Here is a 17,215-nt window from a genome sequence, read left to right on the forward strand (position 1 = left end):
TACTTTTGCTTAATCGAAAATTTGTGATTGAACATTTGAATTGCACAAAGTTAAGTAGAGAAGATTTTCGATACTACGAAAGTAATATTATGTATTAAGTATAATAAGGATGTTGGAGAAGCTGGAACATAAGCAATATTACTGGTAACGAGAGGATTGTTAGAATGTGTGTCAAGTTGATGAAAAAACAAAGATGAAATCGTAAAAGAGATAGAAAATAGAGTTTAGGGTCGAAACAAAATGAGTTTAATATGGAAATTTAGATTCAAAACGTTTAATCTAAACATTAGTTTTTGATTATATTAAAATGCATTTTGACTTCATTAATGTGTTCAACAGTCTATGAGGAACTAAGGCTACTAACTTAATCACTGTTAGTACATACAAATGTTGTTTAAGCTATTTTCTACTCGACATGTTCTATAATATTTGGAAGCGAATATTTCAAAATGGATAAAATGAGTTTAAGTTGTTAATACATACATTATTTTATTGTATTTAAAAAGAAATATTTTTGGAAACTAAATAAAGGCCAAAAGAAAAAAAGAAAAAAAGAAAAAAGAAAGAAGAAGAAGAAGATAAAAAGGGTATTTCTTCACTTTGTGTTAAAATAAATAAGAATAAGAGTGGCGGACTCTTATTCACTACGGTACATATAAACTTCCCTATTGGATGAACATAAACTCATTATTGTCCCATAGACATAAATTCATTTTCTCCTGCTTCTCTCTCTTCCTCTCTCTCTCTTTCTCTCTCTAATTTGCAATTTGCATATCTCAAAAACTTTTCTTTTTTCTATTTTTTTTCTAATTTTTTTTCTATCTTCTCTCAATCGACGTTGTGGAGATTTTCTTCTATGGTTTTGTGATTTTGTTATATTGGTAAATTATATCATTTGTTGGGATTTTTTTTGGGGGGTTAAATTTTTGAAGGATTGTTGTTTGATCGAAGTTTTGGAGGATTCATTCAATGTTTAGATAATCGTCAATCTGATACGCCCATGTCAGATTGATCGATTTTTGTTTGCCATGGATTGTTGGGAGGGTTTTGTCGGCTTGTGGAGATTGAATTAGAGAGAAAATAAGAATGGGAGTGGATTCAGTTGGCGGATTTCTGGAATTGAGAGTGGCTATGAAACCATAGATGCAATTGGGGGGATTCAAGAATCAACCCACCTACTACTGAAGCCCACAGTGAATTTCTTGTTTTTTTGTTTAGTATTTGGTTTTGCTTTTTATATGTGAAGATTAGCTCCAATGGAGGATTTGGGCGATATCAATTCTTTGGTTGGAGTTTGATTTCGGGCCTTGGTTATGGCTAAGGAAGAAGTTAGCACTAGTGATGAAGCTGACCGTCGTCTACCTGCACACTCAAGTGCCGAATGCGACTCACTGGCTGCTTCGACATCGGCGTCTGTAGGATCGCTTTGGCATCCTAGGCAACTCGGTTTTAGTCCTTATTTGCAAAGGGAAAATGCTGCTGCAAAACCACCCCAAGATTCGTGTTTTGCCGCCAGAATACCCGTAAGTTCTTATCTTTTTTTTCTTTCTGTTCTTTTCCATTTTGGTTAATTTGTTGGTAAACTGTGTTGTTATTAATAGCTTGATGAACATTGTTGTTGCAAATGTTTATGCTTTCTGTCTGCATGTCAGATACCGAACTTTATATTAGTTTTAGTGTTTTGTTGCTAAATTGAGAATTTTCCCTCTGCCGTGGTACTACAAGGTTTCCGGTCGAAATTCTCAGCTCTAGGAGGTGCACCTTCTTTAAAGCTTAAGAGTTTCTCTCTCTCTCTCTCTGTTTTTTTTTTGGGGGTGGTGGCCATAATGATGCTGATTGTTGTTGAATTATCTTGAGCTGTATTTAGCATGTTCCTTAATTTTCCACGCATGTTTCACCTACTGCTTGTCCATCTCACTTAGCAAAGGAAGTACGTTCCCTTAGAAACTCATAGAACTACAGGCTGTGGTTGTTGCAGTAGTATGATCTCTTTCTGTAGCCTAGTTGATTCACCCATCTGTAGTTTTAGAAGCATACGCCATTCTAAGAAAATTTTGTCATATGTGTAAATTTTTTTCAGAACCCATATTTATGATGTACCTCTTTTGACAATTGTAGAAATACTGAGGGTCTTAGTTGCTGTTGATTATCAAGTTTCAAAGGACAGAAATTGTGTAAAAGAAAATCAAGTGTCAAAGGATGAAAGAGTCTTTGAAGATAGATAGATTTGATGAGCAGAAAGTTCTTATTTCTCTTTACTCTCTAGAGTTCTAGATATATTGTAGTTTGGATCTTTTCTTTTTAATTAGTACTCCAGAAAATAATTAATGAAGATCCAGAAATGTCAATATTCTGAGTTACAGCTTGTGGATTCGATCATTTTAGTCAAAATGCGTACCTCTAAGCTGATCTAGTGAATAGTATGGATAATAGGGAACACATTCTTATAATCTTCTTTAACATTTGTTTTGAAATGGAAAAATATTTATCATTTTAAACAGAGCTCCCTTTTATTCCTTCTTGCTTTGTCTATTGATTCTTTTTGTCTTTTATGTGATCGTGGAGGGGAGGGCATATCATGGAGTTTAGTAGCTCTTTGCAGAAAATAAATCTATCTATTAATTTAGTTTTTTGGTTTGCTAGTGGAGGAAGACCTTGATCATCTTCCTTGGAGTGAGTTTGCAAGACTTTTTTGGTTACAATTCTTTTGGGAGTTTGGCCTTTCTTGTGCTCTCTAGAGGGTAGGGGTATGATTGGAGAATTCCTCCTCCATTTGCTTTCTCCGGAAAAAGACCGTTTTAATGGCTAGTTGGGGTGTGTGTATTTTTATGAGATTTGTGGGGTGAGAGAAATAATAGCGTTTAAGGGTGTGGCCTTTGGAAAGAGAGCTTAGTGAGGTTTGGTTCTTGGTGAGGTTTCATTTTTCTTTCTGGACTTTAATTTCAATTTTTTTTTGTAATTTATCTTTAGGTCGCTTCTCTGTTAGTTGGAGCCTCTCCCTGGCGGGGATCCCTCCTTTTTTTTTAGCTTAGTTTTTACTTTAGAGGGCCCCTAGTTGCAACGACTGGGATTGACCTTTAGTTAAGCTTCGCTTTTTGTTAACCTTGAAGTCATGAGCTATCTCATGGACGAGTTAACAGAAAGATGTGGTTCAAAAAGAAGATGAAGGCACAAGTTAGTTGGAAAGAAAAAGCGTGAATTGGCATGGTTGGAGTGTAGAGATTATCGCATTATTAGAAAATGAAATGAAAAGACTTACGGAGGTTCTGTTTGGTATCTAAAAGTGAGAGTGGCCTGTCTTTTGACAAATGAATGCTATGGGATTTTCAAAAGAAATTTATAGATGAAAATTTAAGGGTTATTATAAAAAGATAAGAATGGATAATGATTGTGATGACTTATTTAAGAAAGAGGAAGTCTTTTGTTCGACCAATTAAAGGATCAGAAGAGGGTCATTGTCAAGAATGGAAAGACCAATAAGGGATCTTGAGTGTCATGACTCCTTTGAGAAAAACGAAGAAGCCTTTTGTCCAACCTTTTAAAAGATTGGAGAAGGTTATTTTCAAGAACGAAGGGACCAAGAGATTAGAGAATGAACAAAAAGAAGGGTGTTTAGGTTAAACTGAGATGGAATTCACTAAAGTATAATGAGAGTGATCATTGTAACATTGGAAGATTAATTTTTATTTTGTAGAGTTCTACTTTGCCTTTTTTCCTAATAAGTTCATGCTGTAGAAAACGAGGTGTTAATTTTAAAAGATAATTAGTTTAAATTACATATACCAAAAATATTCAATTCACTAACAGTCTAAAGGTGATTCTATCCCAGATCAAGGATACTCCCTAAATCTGATTCTATCTCCTTGCCTGCACAAACTTGTACCATCCAGAATTACATAAGTTATATTTTGTCATATTAATATTAATGCCGATTTAATGAGAAATAAATATCTGTTGTTCTAACATAAGACTTTTGATTTTTCAGCTGGTTGCTAGATTAACTAAGGACATAGTTGAAACATACAGAAAATGCAATCCAGAGTTTAAATATTCTGAAGAGTTAAATCTGAAGAGATTTTTGACGAGCCCATCAATTGGAGTCCTTAATGATGGCTATGATAATGTGAACTCAGATCTTATCTTGGCGGTGAACTCTGTTTTACTCAATTTTGAAATGCAACGGAGGTTTGTGCATTTTCTGAATGAAATTTTCAATCCTTATTTCACTCTTTCATTGAACTCTGTTCACATGTGTCTACTATGCATCTACAGGGACTGTGTCGACTAATAGTATCTTTATAGTTCTTTTAGTTGCACAAATCTGATCATGATTTTCTTGGGGTCTTCAATAAATGACATCAACACACAAATTGACTAGAACTTTAGAACTATCATCATATTTAAATTTAAATTGAGTTCAAAGATACTTTCATCAAGAAGTTGTTTAGGATAATGTGTAGGTTTTATAATCAAGAAGTTATACTTTGTTTCTTCTTCTCGAGGAAAGTTACCCAAAAAAGGTGTATAAACAATAACAATAGGTGTATAAACAATAATAAAAGTTATAGCAACAATTATAAATATTGGAAGAATAGAAATCGTGTTGGTTTTGAAGGATGTTCATGTAGGTTGTGGGGGGAGGGACCTTCAACTTTGGACCCGTTGTCCTTCCTAGGATTTTTCTTCCAGCTTTATTATTTTCCACATTTTGTGTGCTCCTTTGTTCTCTCCTCTCACTCCTTTTTCCTTACTCTAGAAGGTTAAAATTTCGAAGAAGGTTAAGTTCTTTGTAGGCCTTACATGGAAAAGTTAACTGGATATGAGGTTGATGATGTTCCTTTTGTGGAGGTGCATTCAGACCTTGATCATATTCTTCACAGCTACTAGTTTGACTAGTTGATTGGGTCCCCTTTTTGGGAGGTTTTCAGAGTCTTGACATGTAATAGGGAGTGCAAGGCTATGATGGAGGAGATTTTGCTGTTTCCTAGAACAATTTTGATGGTGTTCTCTCTCTTCGAAACTAGTGCCCCATCCCCCCTTCTCTTCCAGTCACCCCAGGGCCTTCCCCCATTCTTTCGACTATGATCTGTCAAGCTCCAAGCTCAAGAGGAGTGGAAATGATGTCAAGACCTTTTATCTGTTAAGATTGCATGCAATATTTTTGTCTGCAATTTCAGTAAAGAGAAATGGTGGAGTTCGCAGATTTATAGAAAAACGTGAGAAAAGATTTTTTGCTATTTGTAAGGAGGGATTTTATGGTTGTTTGATGCCATTGACCAAACTTCTCTTGACATTGACATTTCATAAAAGTGTGGCTTCAGCTTGTTTTTGCTTTTGCATAGAACACAGAAAGCTAGGATTTCTTTTTCCATTTCATTTTCTTTTATTGAACTTTATTCTATAACATTACATTTTTGCAGCAGCTTGAAAGAGTATTTTCTTTTGTCTTACCCAGGCTTGCATTTCAATCTTGTGACTAGGGTTGAGAACTCAAGCCTCCTTAGGCATATGCCTTTACTTATTTAGAAATATATTGTTTTTCATCCATATACCACGTACAACTGAGTGGATCATGTTTGTGATTTGGTTAATTGGTTATTTCAGATATGTTGTCAAAGATCTACTTGGTCACGGAACTTTTGGGCAGGTTGCTAAATGCTGGTTTGCAGAAACTAACAGCTTTGTAGCTGTGAAGATCATAAAAAACCAACCTGCATATTATCAGCAAGCACTGGTTGAAGTATCTATTTTAACATTGGTAACTTTCCTTCCATTCATATTTTTTTTCATAATGGTTATTTCCTTTTCTTTTGTTGCTACTTAGATGATTTGGTGAACCGGTGAGGCTATTTTCTTTTGTGGTCTAATGCTTTATGGAAGAGGTGAAATAGTTAAAATCTCCAATAATTTGCTACTACAGTCCTCCAGAAATTATAAATGTTTAGTTTCTCAAATATTAGCCCATTGATGGTAGAATGAGATTACATAAAGGTTCACAAACTTTTCATTGAAAAAATGAAAAGGGACTAATACTTAAAAATACATTAACCTTTAGGAGATGAGAGAAACTGAGAAAAACAAAAGACAATACTATTGAGATACAATGAAGAAAGACATAAATGGAACCTCTTTAGGGAGAGACATAAAGGGAACCATACCTTGTAAATCTTTAGGAGAAGAGAAGAAAAGCAATATGAAAGAAGAAACAAAAATTAAGATTTGGTAAAAATTGAGCATAGCTCATCTAATGAAAAAAAAGTTTTATCAACCTTGAAGTTAGAGGTTTGATCCTCCCTCTCATATTTTCAGAAAGAAATATATATATATATATATTTTTTGACAAGTAGACTAGATTTATGGTTCTGGAATGTTGGAATGACTTCCTCTACCTTATTTCTTGACATGGCTTCCTCTAGATTCTTTTGGTTCCGGACAAGACAGAGGGTGCACAACATAGCTAATTCTGATGGGGGGTGGACACTGAGCGGGATTCTATTTTAAGGGATAATAACATTGTATTTTTCAAATTTTCGTAATTTATGTTCTGAAGCAAAGATGGTTTTCTTTGAAAACAAGGGGATGAGAAAATGTATGGTTAAAAAAAAGAAGCAGCAGAAGTGGCTTTGGGGGGGGGATGAGAAAGCCCCCACTCAGAGAACTAATGAAGCAAATCTTTCAATCTTGAAGCGTTAATTCAATTCTCAGTTTATTGCATATTCCATGACTTTATTTTCTCTGTATTTCATACTTTTTTAAAAAGAAAATTTAAAAAAATATAGTATGAGACCTAATAATTTTACTGTATTGGGTTTCCATGCAGTTAAATCAGAAGTATGATCCTGAGGACAAGCATCATATCGTTCGTATTTATGATTACTTTGTATACCAACGTCATCTGTGCATTTGCTTTGAGCTGCTTGATACAAATTTGTAAGTCACTAACTATTGTTCTTTTTATCTAGAACTTGTGATCTAAAATATATACTTGGATTACAACCTCTGTCTATGCTTTAGGTATGAGCTTATCAAGATCAATCATTTTAGGGGGTTATCATTGAGCATTGTTCAAATGCTGTCCAAACAGGTACAACAATTCTTTTAGGGTTAGAATTTTCAAATGAACATTCGTGCTCCATTGTGACTATCTCACCTTTTGTTTGGTTTACATTGGAGAAGATCTTATGTGGGCTTGCTCTATTAAAAGATGCTGGCATTATTCATTGTGATTTAAAGCCAGAAAATATTCTTTTATGTACAAGGTAATTTGTGGAGATAAACTTTTGTTTTCCCCTCAATTATTTTCTTTGAACGTTTACACAAGGCTGTGGGTTTGTTTATTTTTCACTGTTGGAAACAGCAGTGCGAAGCCGGCAGAAATTAAAATAATAGACTTTGGATCAGCTTGCCTGGAGGACCGAACTGTTTATTCTTACATCCAGGTAATTCCTGATCTCCATTTCATCCTAGCATTCTAAAGATTATCTCTGTTTCTTATACCTCTTCCCCTGTGCAGAGCCGCTACTACAGATCTCCAGAAGTCCTGCTCGGATATCAGTATCCTTTTGAACGGAGTTATGTTGTCATTTCATGAGTGTTCAAACTAAAAGATTGAAAACATTTAATATATGAAAATTATATCTTGTCTACAACTTTTCTTTTTTTAAGACAAGATTTTCATTCAAATAATCAAAAGAGACTAATGCTCAAAATACATTGTGAAAAAGTAGTTGTAAATGAAAGCAAAATCAAAACGTAGAAACACTTGGTTTAGTATCTGTCTTTCTTAATTTATGAACTCTACAGCCGTTGACAACTTTGTGTAGTATCTTCTTGTTGTTTGATATTTATATTGGATAAGATGGTCTCTTCTTCAACTTGGCAATAATAAATCAACTTCTACTTTGATTGTTGAGGATGAATAGGAGGTACTTTGGAATTATAGACCAGTCATGGAGGGTTGTGCAATCAAACACAAATTTTTTATTTAAACTTTAGCATTCTTAATGAAGTATATTTTGTTTCTTTATGTACAAGTTACATGTTTTATCCATCGTGAAATGTTTGAAGTATTAAATTGCTGTATGTGCATAAAAAAGTGCCCCAATACCCGAATGTGAACGTGTCCTACTTAATGTGTAGACATGTCATGTTGTTTCTGTTGATTTTATGGAATTAATCTATATTTCATTAATTACTTAATAGAGATACAAGCCTATATATAACCATAGAGAAATACACTTAAGGAAATAATATCAAATAATATCTCCAGAATAATATCTCCTAAGAATAATATCTCCTAAGAATAATATCTCCTAAGAATAATCTAATTATATTAATAGTTTCCATTTCCCATGTTCGTCTCCTCTTCCTATCATGGAGCAATGTTATATAGGCACTTGTGGATTTCTTACCTCCTAAATAATTCTAGCCCTCTCCAAGTACTTTTTGTTGGCCATTAGATTAAGGTACTAGTTTAGTCCTAAACTTTCGAAAGTATGGTTTATCAAGTCTCTAAACTTTAAATTTTGTGTCTAATAGGTATTTGATAAATTTAAATAATGATCAATCTATTAGACATAAATTTAAACTTAATGTCAAATGGGACCTTATTCTTCCGATTTTATCGAAGTTCAGGGACTAAATTTGTAATTTAACTTTTAAAATACTCATATATAATGTGAATATATATTTCTTCCTAATTTCTTATGGTTTCAGACGTTACCCTTAACCATTTGCTTAGATACACCACAGCTATTGATATGTGGTCCTTTGGTTGCATAGTTGCTGAGTTGTTTCTTGGACTGCCATTATTTCCAGGGGCTTCTGAGTTTGATTTGTTGAGGCGGATGATTGACATTCTTGGGTAGGCTTTTCTAAAATTTTCCTTTCGTAGACGGCTTTTTTTTTTCTTAGCCTTTTTTTTCTTAATCTAATACATGAGGCGATCATTAAATTCTATACTAATAGTTGATCAATTAAAATTCTGTCCTAATAGTTGATCTATTAAAATCCTAAGTTGATGGGGTTTTTCTAGTGGGCTTAGTTTTTTTGTTTGCCCTTGTCTTATTTTCATTTTTTCTAAATAAAAGACATCGTTTCTTAAAAAGAAATTGTTGCACTTTTATAAGAGAATCAATTTATACCATAAGTTAATGACTTATAATTATTTTCACTTCATTTCATTCAATACCAACTCAAAACTACATATATAACATTATTCTTCCCCCAATATTCTACCACATGTAATGTTTTCCAAATAAGTAAAGAAAAGTAGAGGAAGAAGAGAGATGCAAACTGTTCATATTGATGATAGTTGCGACCACTCATTTGGTTCCTCTTGCATTCAAAGTCTACACACATGAGAATCAGGGGACAAGGGAAAATAAAAAAAGAACTAAAAAAATTGTTTATACCAATTGAAACTGCTATCGGTGTGGTTTTAGAAATGGCTAGACCGGATATCCGAACTGGCCAAACATATATTTACAGTAAAAATTAAACATATTCTCAAATAATATAGGCAGTTCCATTGACTAAAATGTCGCATTGAGAAACACCAATTTACTGCTCAACCCATTTGAAATGCATACAATTTGTTTTAAGATATTTACGTGCACGTGCATTCCCAAGCTAGTTAACTGACTCTAGGGCTTAGGCATCCTGGGGCCCAATAATGTGAAGTGAACAGTGCCTGAGATACCTCTGAGACCCACACTTCTCATAAACCCAACTGATAAATCGATAACCAAACCGATTGGACTGTTGCTAATTGGTTCAGTGCTGTTCAGTTAACATTATTAGGCAGTTTGACTTGATTTCTCATTTTTTCTTCACAAATTATGGTGATTCAGTTATTCCTTTTATCGTCTCTCAAATTTCAGGAAAAGTGTCACTTTTTGTTCTGAAATTTTTTTGGAACTAGAAATATCTGTTTTTTTTCACCTCACGCAGTTTTTTATTTGATTAAACTGTAAATTAGTTTTATATTTATTTATAATTTTTTTTTCCTTTTCATTTTTGCGACGATTCTGACTTTCCTGTCCCACATGCTTTATTCTTAACAGGGCACAGCCTCCGGATTATGTTCTGAAGGAGGCAAAACATACTAGTAAATTTTTTAAGTTTATTGGAGGTTTCCATAATGAAAACGGTGAAATTTATTCAAGTGGTCGAAGCTCTTTTCAAGCATTAAAAGCAGATGAATATGAAGCTGTAAGTGTATAATTATTTCTCTGCTATTCCATTGCCAAGAAAATATATTGAGACTCAGAGATGTTCTTGTTAGACATTTTTCTGTCTAACCAATCTTTTCTTGAAGATACCTAGTAATTTAGATGCTCCAGTTCCTTATCTAAATTGATTAATTGTTGTTGGATGCTGACTCTCTACTTGTTTACAACTTACAAGTAATACAGCTTTTCACCCTAACACTTATATCCAATTTTGCAATTGAATTGTTTGTTTATTTTCAGAGAGAGATGAAAAAGCCTTCAATTGGAAAAGAGTATTTCAATCGAATGGACCTCGAAGCAATTGTGACTAACTACCCTTATAGAAAAAACTTGGCTGAGGAAGATATTAGGAAAGGTAAGGCTTTGTGTGTCCTTGGGTCCAAAGCTCTGTTTCTTAGGAACTTCTAATAGGGACTGTAATTTATTAACAGTTTCTCTCTGTGTGTCCTCGGGTCTCTCCTTATTTCATTGAATTGTTTCTTATCTAAGAAAACATTTATTAACAGAGAGTCAAGTACGATTGGCCTTAATTGATTTCCTAAAGGGCCTTGTGGAGTTTGATCCTGCGAAAAGATGGTCACCTTTCCAGGTATTGATGTTTTCCTCGTAAGAGTTCATTTAATTCTTGATTTACCTAAATAGCACATTTTATAACTAAGAAGCAATAGAAACTTGGATATTGAATCCATGTGCACATGCAGGCCTCCAAACACCCTTTTGTGACAGGAGAGCCTTTCACATGCCCATACACGCCTCCACCAGAGACTCGGCGTTTGGTAAGTTGATTTTTCAAACATTTGTACTATTGTGGAATTTTTATATTCATTTTGAAGCTGCAAAATCTCAAACCATTTAGTTGTTATTGACTTATTAATATTTGCTCTGAAATTAATTGGATGCATAAAACTTCTTCCATTGGTAGAGTACGAAGGAGAATTGTAACTTGATTACTGACACAACTAACTGGACCAGTTAATTTCATTATGAGAGTATCTGCATGATTTTTGACAACTGCTGAGTGAATTGTATTACCTTGGTGCATTCATTCAGTCAATTAAAATATTTTCAAAAGCACCTCATTGTGTAATCCATAGAATTACTGGCACACCTCTTTTTGTGTCACCTTAATATGCATGCTGAGTAGGATGTGTCTCATCTCATGTAATTCATCTACTGAAGATTTTTTTGTTCACTATTGTACATGTATCACTTTCTTGGATTTCCCCTTTCGTTAGCTTATTTTATCTCGTGGGTTTACTTTCTCTTTTGTTTTAACAATTTATTAGTGATTTTGGATATAATAATCATACAACTTTTTCCCTCTTCCACAGCCTGTTTCAAAAAACATAAAGGTAGACGACCATCATCCAGGTGGAGGGCATTGGTTTGCAGCTGGTCTCTCCCCCAATGTGAGACTGCTGGCCCTTTAATGCCTTTTATTTATTTATTGGAGGCCTTTCAAATTATTGGTTGTCATTTTTGGAAGATTTACTAAAAGTTTTTCTGATCTGAAGTAAATATGTACTTTCAATCAGCTTGCAGGTAGGAACAGAGTTCTTCAGAGCAGCCCACATTTTCAAATGGTACCATATCCCCATGCCAACAGTTATGGCAGCGTTGGAAGTCATGGTAGCTACAATGAAAGTATTGGGTTTGGGAACAGCTATGGAAGCTACGGGGACAATGGTATGCTTGCATATTATTCGCCTGTTGGTCCATCTGGAATGAATATGCATCCACAAGGAAGAATATCAGTGCTTGCCAGTAGCCCAGATACTCGACAGAGGATTTTCCAATTATCACATAGCAATGGGATTGGTGTGAGCCCATCAACGGGGAACTTTGCGCCACTGCCCTTAGGAACGAGTCCATCACAGTTTACTCCACCAAGCAGTTATGGTCAAGTTTCAATGGGCTCACCTGGACATTATGGGCCAACTTCTCCTGCTAGGGGTAGCTGTCAAGGGTCGCCCCTGGGAAAAATGGCTACAGTTGGTCAATTTAATAGAAGGAAATATTGGGATTACCCTGGCACTCATGATGGTTCTTCATCTTCCCACTGGCAAGGGCAATCTACCGAAGGCACAAGCTACAGTCAAGCAGATGGGAACTCTTTACATGGTTGCTCACCATCTCATCTGCCACCGAGTAGCAACGCCACCAGCTGGAAGCAGCAGCAAGTAGGTAGTGGAAGCTCCGCTGGATACCCTACCATTCAGAGTATGCCAGGATCTCATTTGCCTGGTCCAAATATGCAATTTTCACAATCAACGGATGTGGCTCGTAATAAGTCTGAATTGCCTGATCCTGGAGATTGGGATCCCAATTATAGGTTAGTCAGTCAGCTTTCCATGTGTTGGTAACTATCTGTTGTGCATTTATTTCTATCTGTTGTCGGTTTCACATTTAAAAATAATAAAAAAAAGAAACAGGGTGCTTGATGGATGAATTCCGAGTCCTAGCTAATTGAATATTGGTTTCTTTTTATGAATTTGTTTGGTTTAGCAGAAAATATTCGTGAAAGGTAAAAGGAAAAGAAAAATAGGCCTATTACTTTGTGTAGTCATTCTGCTGAACTAGTGTGTTTGTTGTTAACTACTTTCCAAATACTGTATCTGAATCACCAATTATAACCATGCATTTATCCTCACGTGTTACAATTCCAATTGAGGGATTCTGTGGCTCTGCGATCAAGTCATCGAATCAAGTTGTGTGCTCTTAATTTCAAATCTCATATAGTCCAGTAGAGGGTAATTAAAAAGCTAGTTGGCTCTTGAGTGTTCTGTTTTAAAAGTCCACTGTTATCTGCTTACCATAAAAACTCGGTCCTTTTTTTGTTATGGATTTTATTTTACATTTTTTATTATTTCATCTATATTTGCTTGGTTGTATTTATTAAATCAGGTATTCAGCCAGGAAATGTAGACAGTCTATTCAAATGAAGTGTGTCATACACATGCTGGAAACATGCCGATGTGCAAAAAAAAATGCCCTGGCTTTTGAACTTTGGATAGTCTTGATATTTATATATCCCTCCGGAAAAGAAAAAATAGGGAGAAGTTGAAGAAACTCCCCTTTAGACGTTGGGCTTGCAAACATTTTTTAAAAATGAGAAACAAAAAATACAAAAAAAAAAAAAAAACACATCCGATTGGGACTGAAGAAAAAAACAATAGCCAAAGATAAACCAGAAAAAACAGGTCAAAACAGCAGCCTCCAAACAAAAGTACAGCTTAAAACCTCAAATAATCAAATAACCAACAACACAAAATTTACCTGCAATAAAGAACCGAAAACACCAAAACTCCTAACAACCTTGAGAAACCAAAGAAAAAGAACCAAAAGAAGAGACATACTTTCAAGCAGCCAAAGACAACTAGACAACCAGCAACCCAACTGCTCCAAACGGTTCAGGAAGTCCAAAAGATGAAAGTTACCACGCAGCTGGCACTGCATTGAGCCAAAACCACCATGCTCGAGGGGCAGTCAAATAGTTTTGGAGAAACTAAGAAAAAAATTTCAATCTAGACTTGGAATCCATTTACAAATAACTAAAACAAATCCAATATAAGGATAGGTCTCGAGCTATGCCATACTTCTTTCTTTCTTTGAGATTGAAGTTCAAATCCCCACCCCACATAATAGAAATTAATAAGAAAAAGCTAATTTATGAGACTCCATGTACACTGCAATGGTTCACCTCTAAGCAAATAAAATTCCAGTAAGTGAATGATGCAATTGGAACCCTTGAAAAGAAACCATTCAATTTGATTGACTTTTCAAGTTCTTACAGAAGCAGATGTTTTTTAAATGTTAAATTTACATGTTTGATCTATTTTGACCAGTTTAATATATCAAAATTCTAAAATAATAATAAATAATAATGCATGTCTCAAATGTGTCTGTATTCCATCAATGATTGTGATTTTAAGCTATTCATTATTTATTCTTTTACCACATTAATACATATTTCTTTGGTTTATTCATTTTGGTGTTGATTGATGATCTCTCATTGTATTTGCATAAAGTTTGGTCAATTGAGTTATAGGCTACTGGTATCCTACGGTTCCCATACCTCTTCTCACTCAAATGTACTTGTAAGATGCAGATCTTTTGTTTTTTCCGTCAAATTTCAATGTGGTATGATTTCTGTTCCTTCAGCGATGAACTACTCCTCCAAGATGATGGTGATTCAAATGTCAGCAGCATGTCGACTGATTTTAGCAACATGCATGTGGGTTCATCAAATCCGTCTACTGGGATTGGAAGATTTAGTGTGCCAAGCCCTAGTTTGAATTTATCCTCACAGAGGTAGACATCACGTGCTTGTACACTTGTTGAGACATTCTTATCTTTGACATGGTACTTTGTTCAAATAAACATAATAGGGTTTTTTATTAGATATATCCCCCGTTTTGTAAAAACTCACCGTTTTTAGTTTATTGACTTCTGCTTTAGCCGTTGTTTTAAGGGTTCCAACTACTATGGGAAGTTTTTGGTTCAGTTTACTATTAGTTGGTGAAGTATGACTGCAATGGGTTAGTCATGGTCCCTATGCCTTAATTTCTTGTACGTAGGCCTAAATTGGTTGATTCTTTCAATAATTAGGGACTTCTTTCTTAAGTTTCGCATCATCATGTGAATAATAATGTGCATTCTATTCCCTACCCCAAGCTATTGGGGTTCGTTGTACCGTGTATATTCAGTTCCCACTTTAACCAAACATTACGTGCTTTGATTATTTGAGTATTTAGGATGAAATGGACACACTTTCCTTTGTGATTTATAGATCCATTGAATAACCAAATCACTGCCCTACTAAATATATATTGTAATTTGTAAATTTCTCTTAACCAGGTAGCATGATTTTCTTTTTCTATTTTGGTTCTGACACAACTCCTTTGGAATTTCATGTTTTTCATTTTGAGTTTTCCTTAATACGTTTCCATTTCATTACAATTTCAGAAAAACTGGACCTGTCCAAGCATTTCCGCATGTAGAGGTGGGTAGTCCGCCCTCAGCTCAAGATTTGCACACTGGATATGCTCGTTCCTCATCGAAGCATTCCCATCTCATGCCTCATAATTCACACAATTCCCCAAGCCGCTTGGGACAGCAACCTGTTCAGCGGTTCAACCAAGGGAGAAGCACAAACGTTCGAGGTTACGAATGGAGCCCTGTGAAGATCCAACCACCCCTTCCCACCTATAATTCTGGAGGCCCTCGTTCTCCTGGAAGTGGATCCTTCGGCAGTGGCATGACATGGGGTAAATATGCTTTCAATATAATATAACTTTAACCTTTTACATGTACTTCCTTTCTAATCGAACCCTCGTTCCGAAGTTCTGAAATGCTTATAATATCTATATTCTTCCATAGGGTTTAGAGCGAATCAACCTGTTACAAGCATTCCTCCAGCATCCCGTGGAAGAAAAGACTATGGGAGGATCTAGAATTTGAACAGCTTACTATTTCATCTCAAGAGAGTTACGTTGGCAGGAAAATTGTATTGGTATTTGAATTAGTTCCACCAGCTTAGTGGGCACTTGCCAGAAAATTCTTCATTCAGACTATGTTCATCAATTGTTTGCTTGATGGCATGATTTGTGGCCATGCTTCTTCATTCCCCCCTTGTAACACTGCTTTCTATTTTTTCTTCTTCTTTTGTCACAGTCAATCACTCTTCAATCCTCTTCTACGCTTACCTCGTGTGCCAGTCTCGTTCATTCTTTCTCATTTGTTCTAACTAATATTCGGTTTGCATGTTTCGAGGAACGATTTCTGATTCCATTGCTGCTGCTGAGATGATTACTGGGAGATTACGATTATACAAGATTTAAAGTTCTCACCTCATATCTCCACTCCATATTTTAGATAGTAGGCATTATCATTTTGTAAACTTTTTTTTTTTTCAATTGATAAAAGGTGTTTTGATGTTTTTTGTTCTTTCCTTTTTTGGTTTTCATTATCTGATCGATTTTTTTTAGTTTGTTGGTGCTTCTTTAGATCCAGCAAGTCTCTTTATTTTGCAGCAATATTTATACCCTTTTGATTTAGCTATAAATTTGGCTGTTATATTCTTCTGAAATTGGAGTGATTTTGTTCTGTCTTTGCTGCCTTCCATTGCTTTTTTATTTTCACATAAAATTATACTCCACTATAATAGAACGATTTGAATTGTGTTCATACGTAGTTTGAATAGATGCATTTAGATATTATAAATATTTTTTTGGACCATTCATAACAAAAAATGACTCCAAAACCAAAGTAAAGATTTTCTATAACGATAACCTAAATAGTCTTGTTTGTAATCTTCACTTTCAAAATAGTGTACTGAATTGTAACAGTAATAGCAATTTTATATATATGGTGTAGCTTTGGAAGGTTAAAATTACATAATTTGAGAAAAAATGGGTGAAATTTAATGAAACATTCATAGAAAACTAAAGTCTAAACTAACTATGAAACTTGAACTCTAAATAGTTGAGAACCATTAGCTTAAAGTCTAAATTACGGAACTTAAACTTAAACTAGACGAGAATCAGGTAATGATGACAGTTCTTTACAATGGCTTTCTGCCGTTCGACCATAAAAAAAAAAAAACAGCCTAATACATAGTTGGTTTTGCACTTTAATTATATTATGGATCATTATTTTGAAGGACAAATTTATTTAAATCTATTTACGAATATAATAAAGTTTTAGTATTGTTTGCGATCAATTTCAATAGATTACAACAAAAGATTAACCGGTTAACTTCTTGAAATTTTGTTTAAAATTTTTCGATTTGGAACTTTCTTAATTGTTGGCTTTCTTAAGTTGTCGGCTTTGGTTTTTGTGTGATAAGCTAATCTTTCTCCAAATGCTATAAGAAAACGGCAGGGAGAGACCACAGAGGGAAGTTCACTGTGGCTGTACAGTGTTTTTCCTTTTTGTTCTTTTTTATTTAATTCCAAATTTAAAACTAATATGTGTTTTTTTTA

General features: G+C 34.6%; 1 protein-coding gene across 3 annotated transcripts; it reads left to right on the forward strand.

The window, feature by feature from the left end:
• Positions 1-684: 684 nt before the first annotated feature.
• LOC101210441 (dual specificity protein kinase YAK1 homolog) lies at positions 685-16,177 on the forward strand. Of its 3 annotated transcripts, none has more exons than XM_011656588.2 (18): positions 690-1,523; positions 3,986-4,185; positions 5,605-5,758; positions 6,821-6,930; positions 7,015-7,084; positions 7,177-7,259; positions 7,358-7,439; positions 7,514-7,554; positions 8,741-8,863; positions 10,065-10,212; positions 10,473-10,587; positions 10,739-10,821; positions 10,934-11,008; positions 11,564-11,641; positions 11,768-12,564; positions 14,394-14,543; positions 15,198-15,499; positions 15,612-16,177. In XM_011656588.2, exons 1-18 carry the CDS (start codon positions 1,314-1,316, stop codon positions 15,683-15,685), a joined length of 2,895 nt encoding a protein of 964 aa, XP_011654890.1. In that variant the 5' UTR covers positions 690-1,313; the 3' UTR covers positions 15,686-16,177. The 3 variants fall into 3 exon arrangements, with proteins under 3 accessions (XP_031741250.1, XP_011654890.1, XP_004143636.1); XM_004143588.3 differs by having other exon boundaries at positions 7,361-7,439; XM_031885390.1 differs by lacking the exons at positions 15,198-15,499; positions 15,612-16,177 and having other exon boundaries at positions 685-1,523; positions 14,341-14,543.
• The last annotated feature ends 1,038 nt before the right edge of the window (positions 16,178-17,215 follow it).

Source organism: Cucumis sativus, chromosome 5 (assembly GCF_000004075.3).
Source record: "Cucumis sativus cultivar 9930 chromosome 5, Cucumber_9930_V3, whole genome shotgun sequence".
NCBI classification, from domain to species: domain Eukaryota; kingdom Viridiplantae; phylum Streptophyta; class Magnoliopsida; order Cucurbitales; family Cucurbitaceae; genus Cucumis; species Cucumis sativus.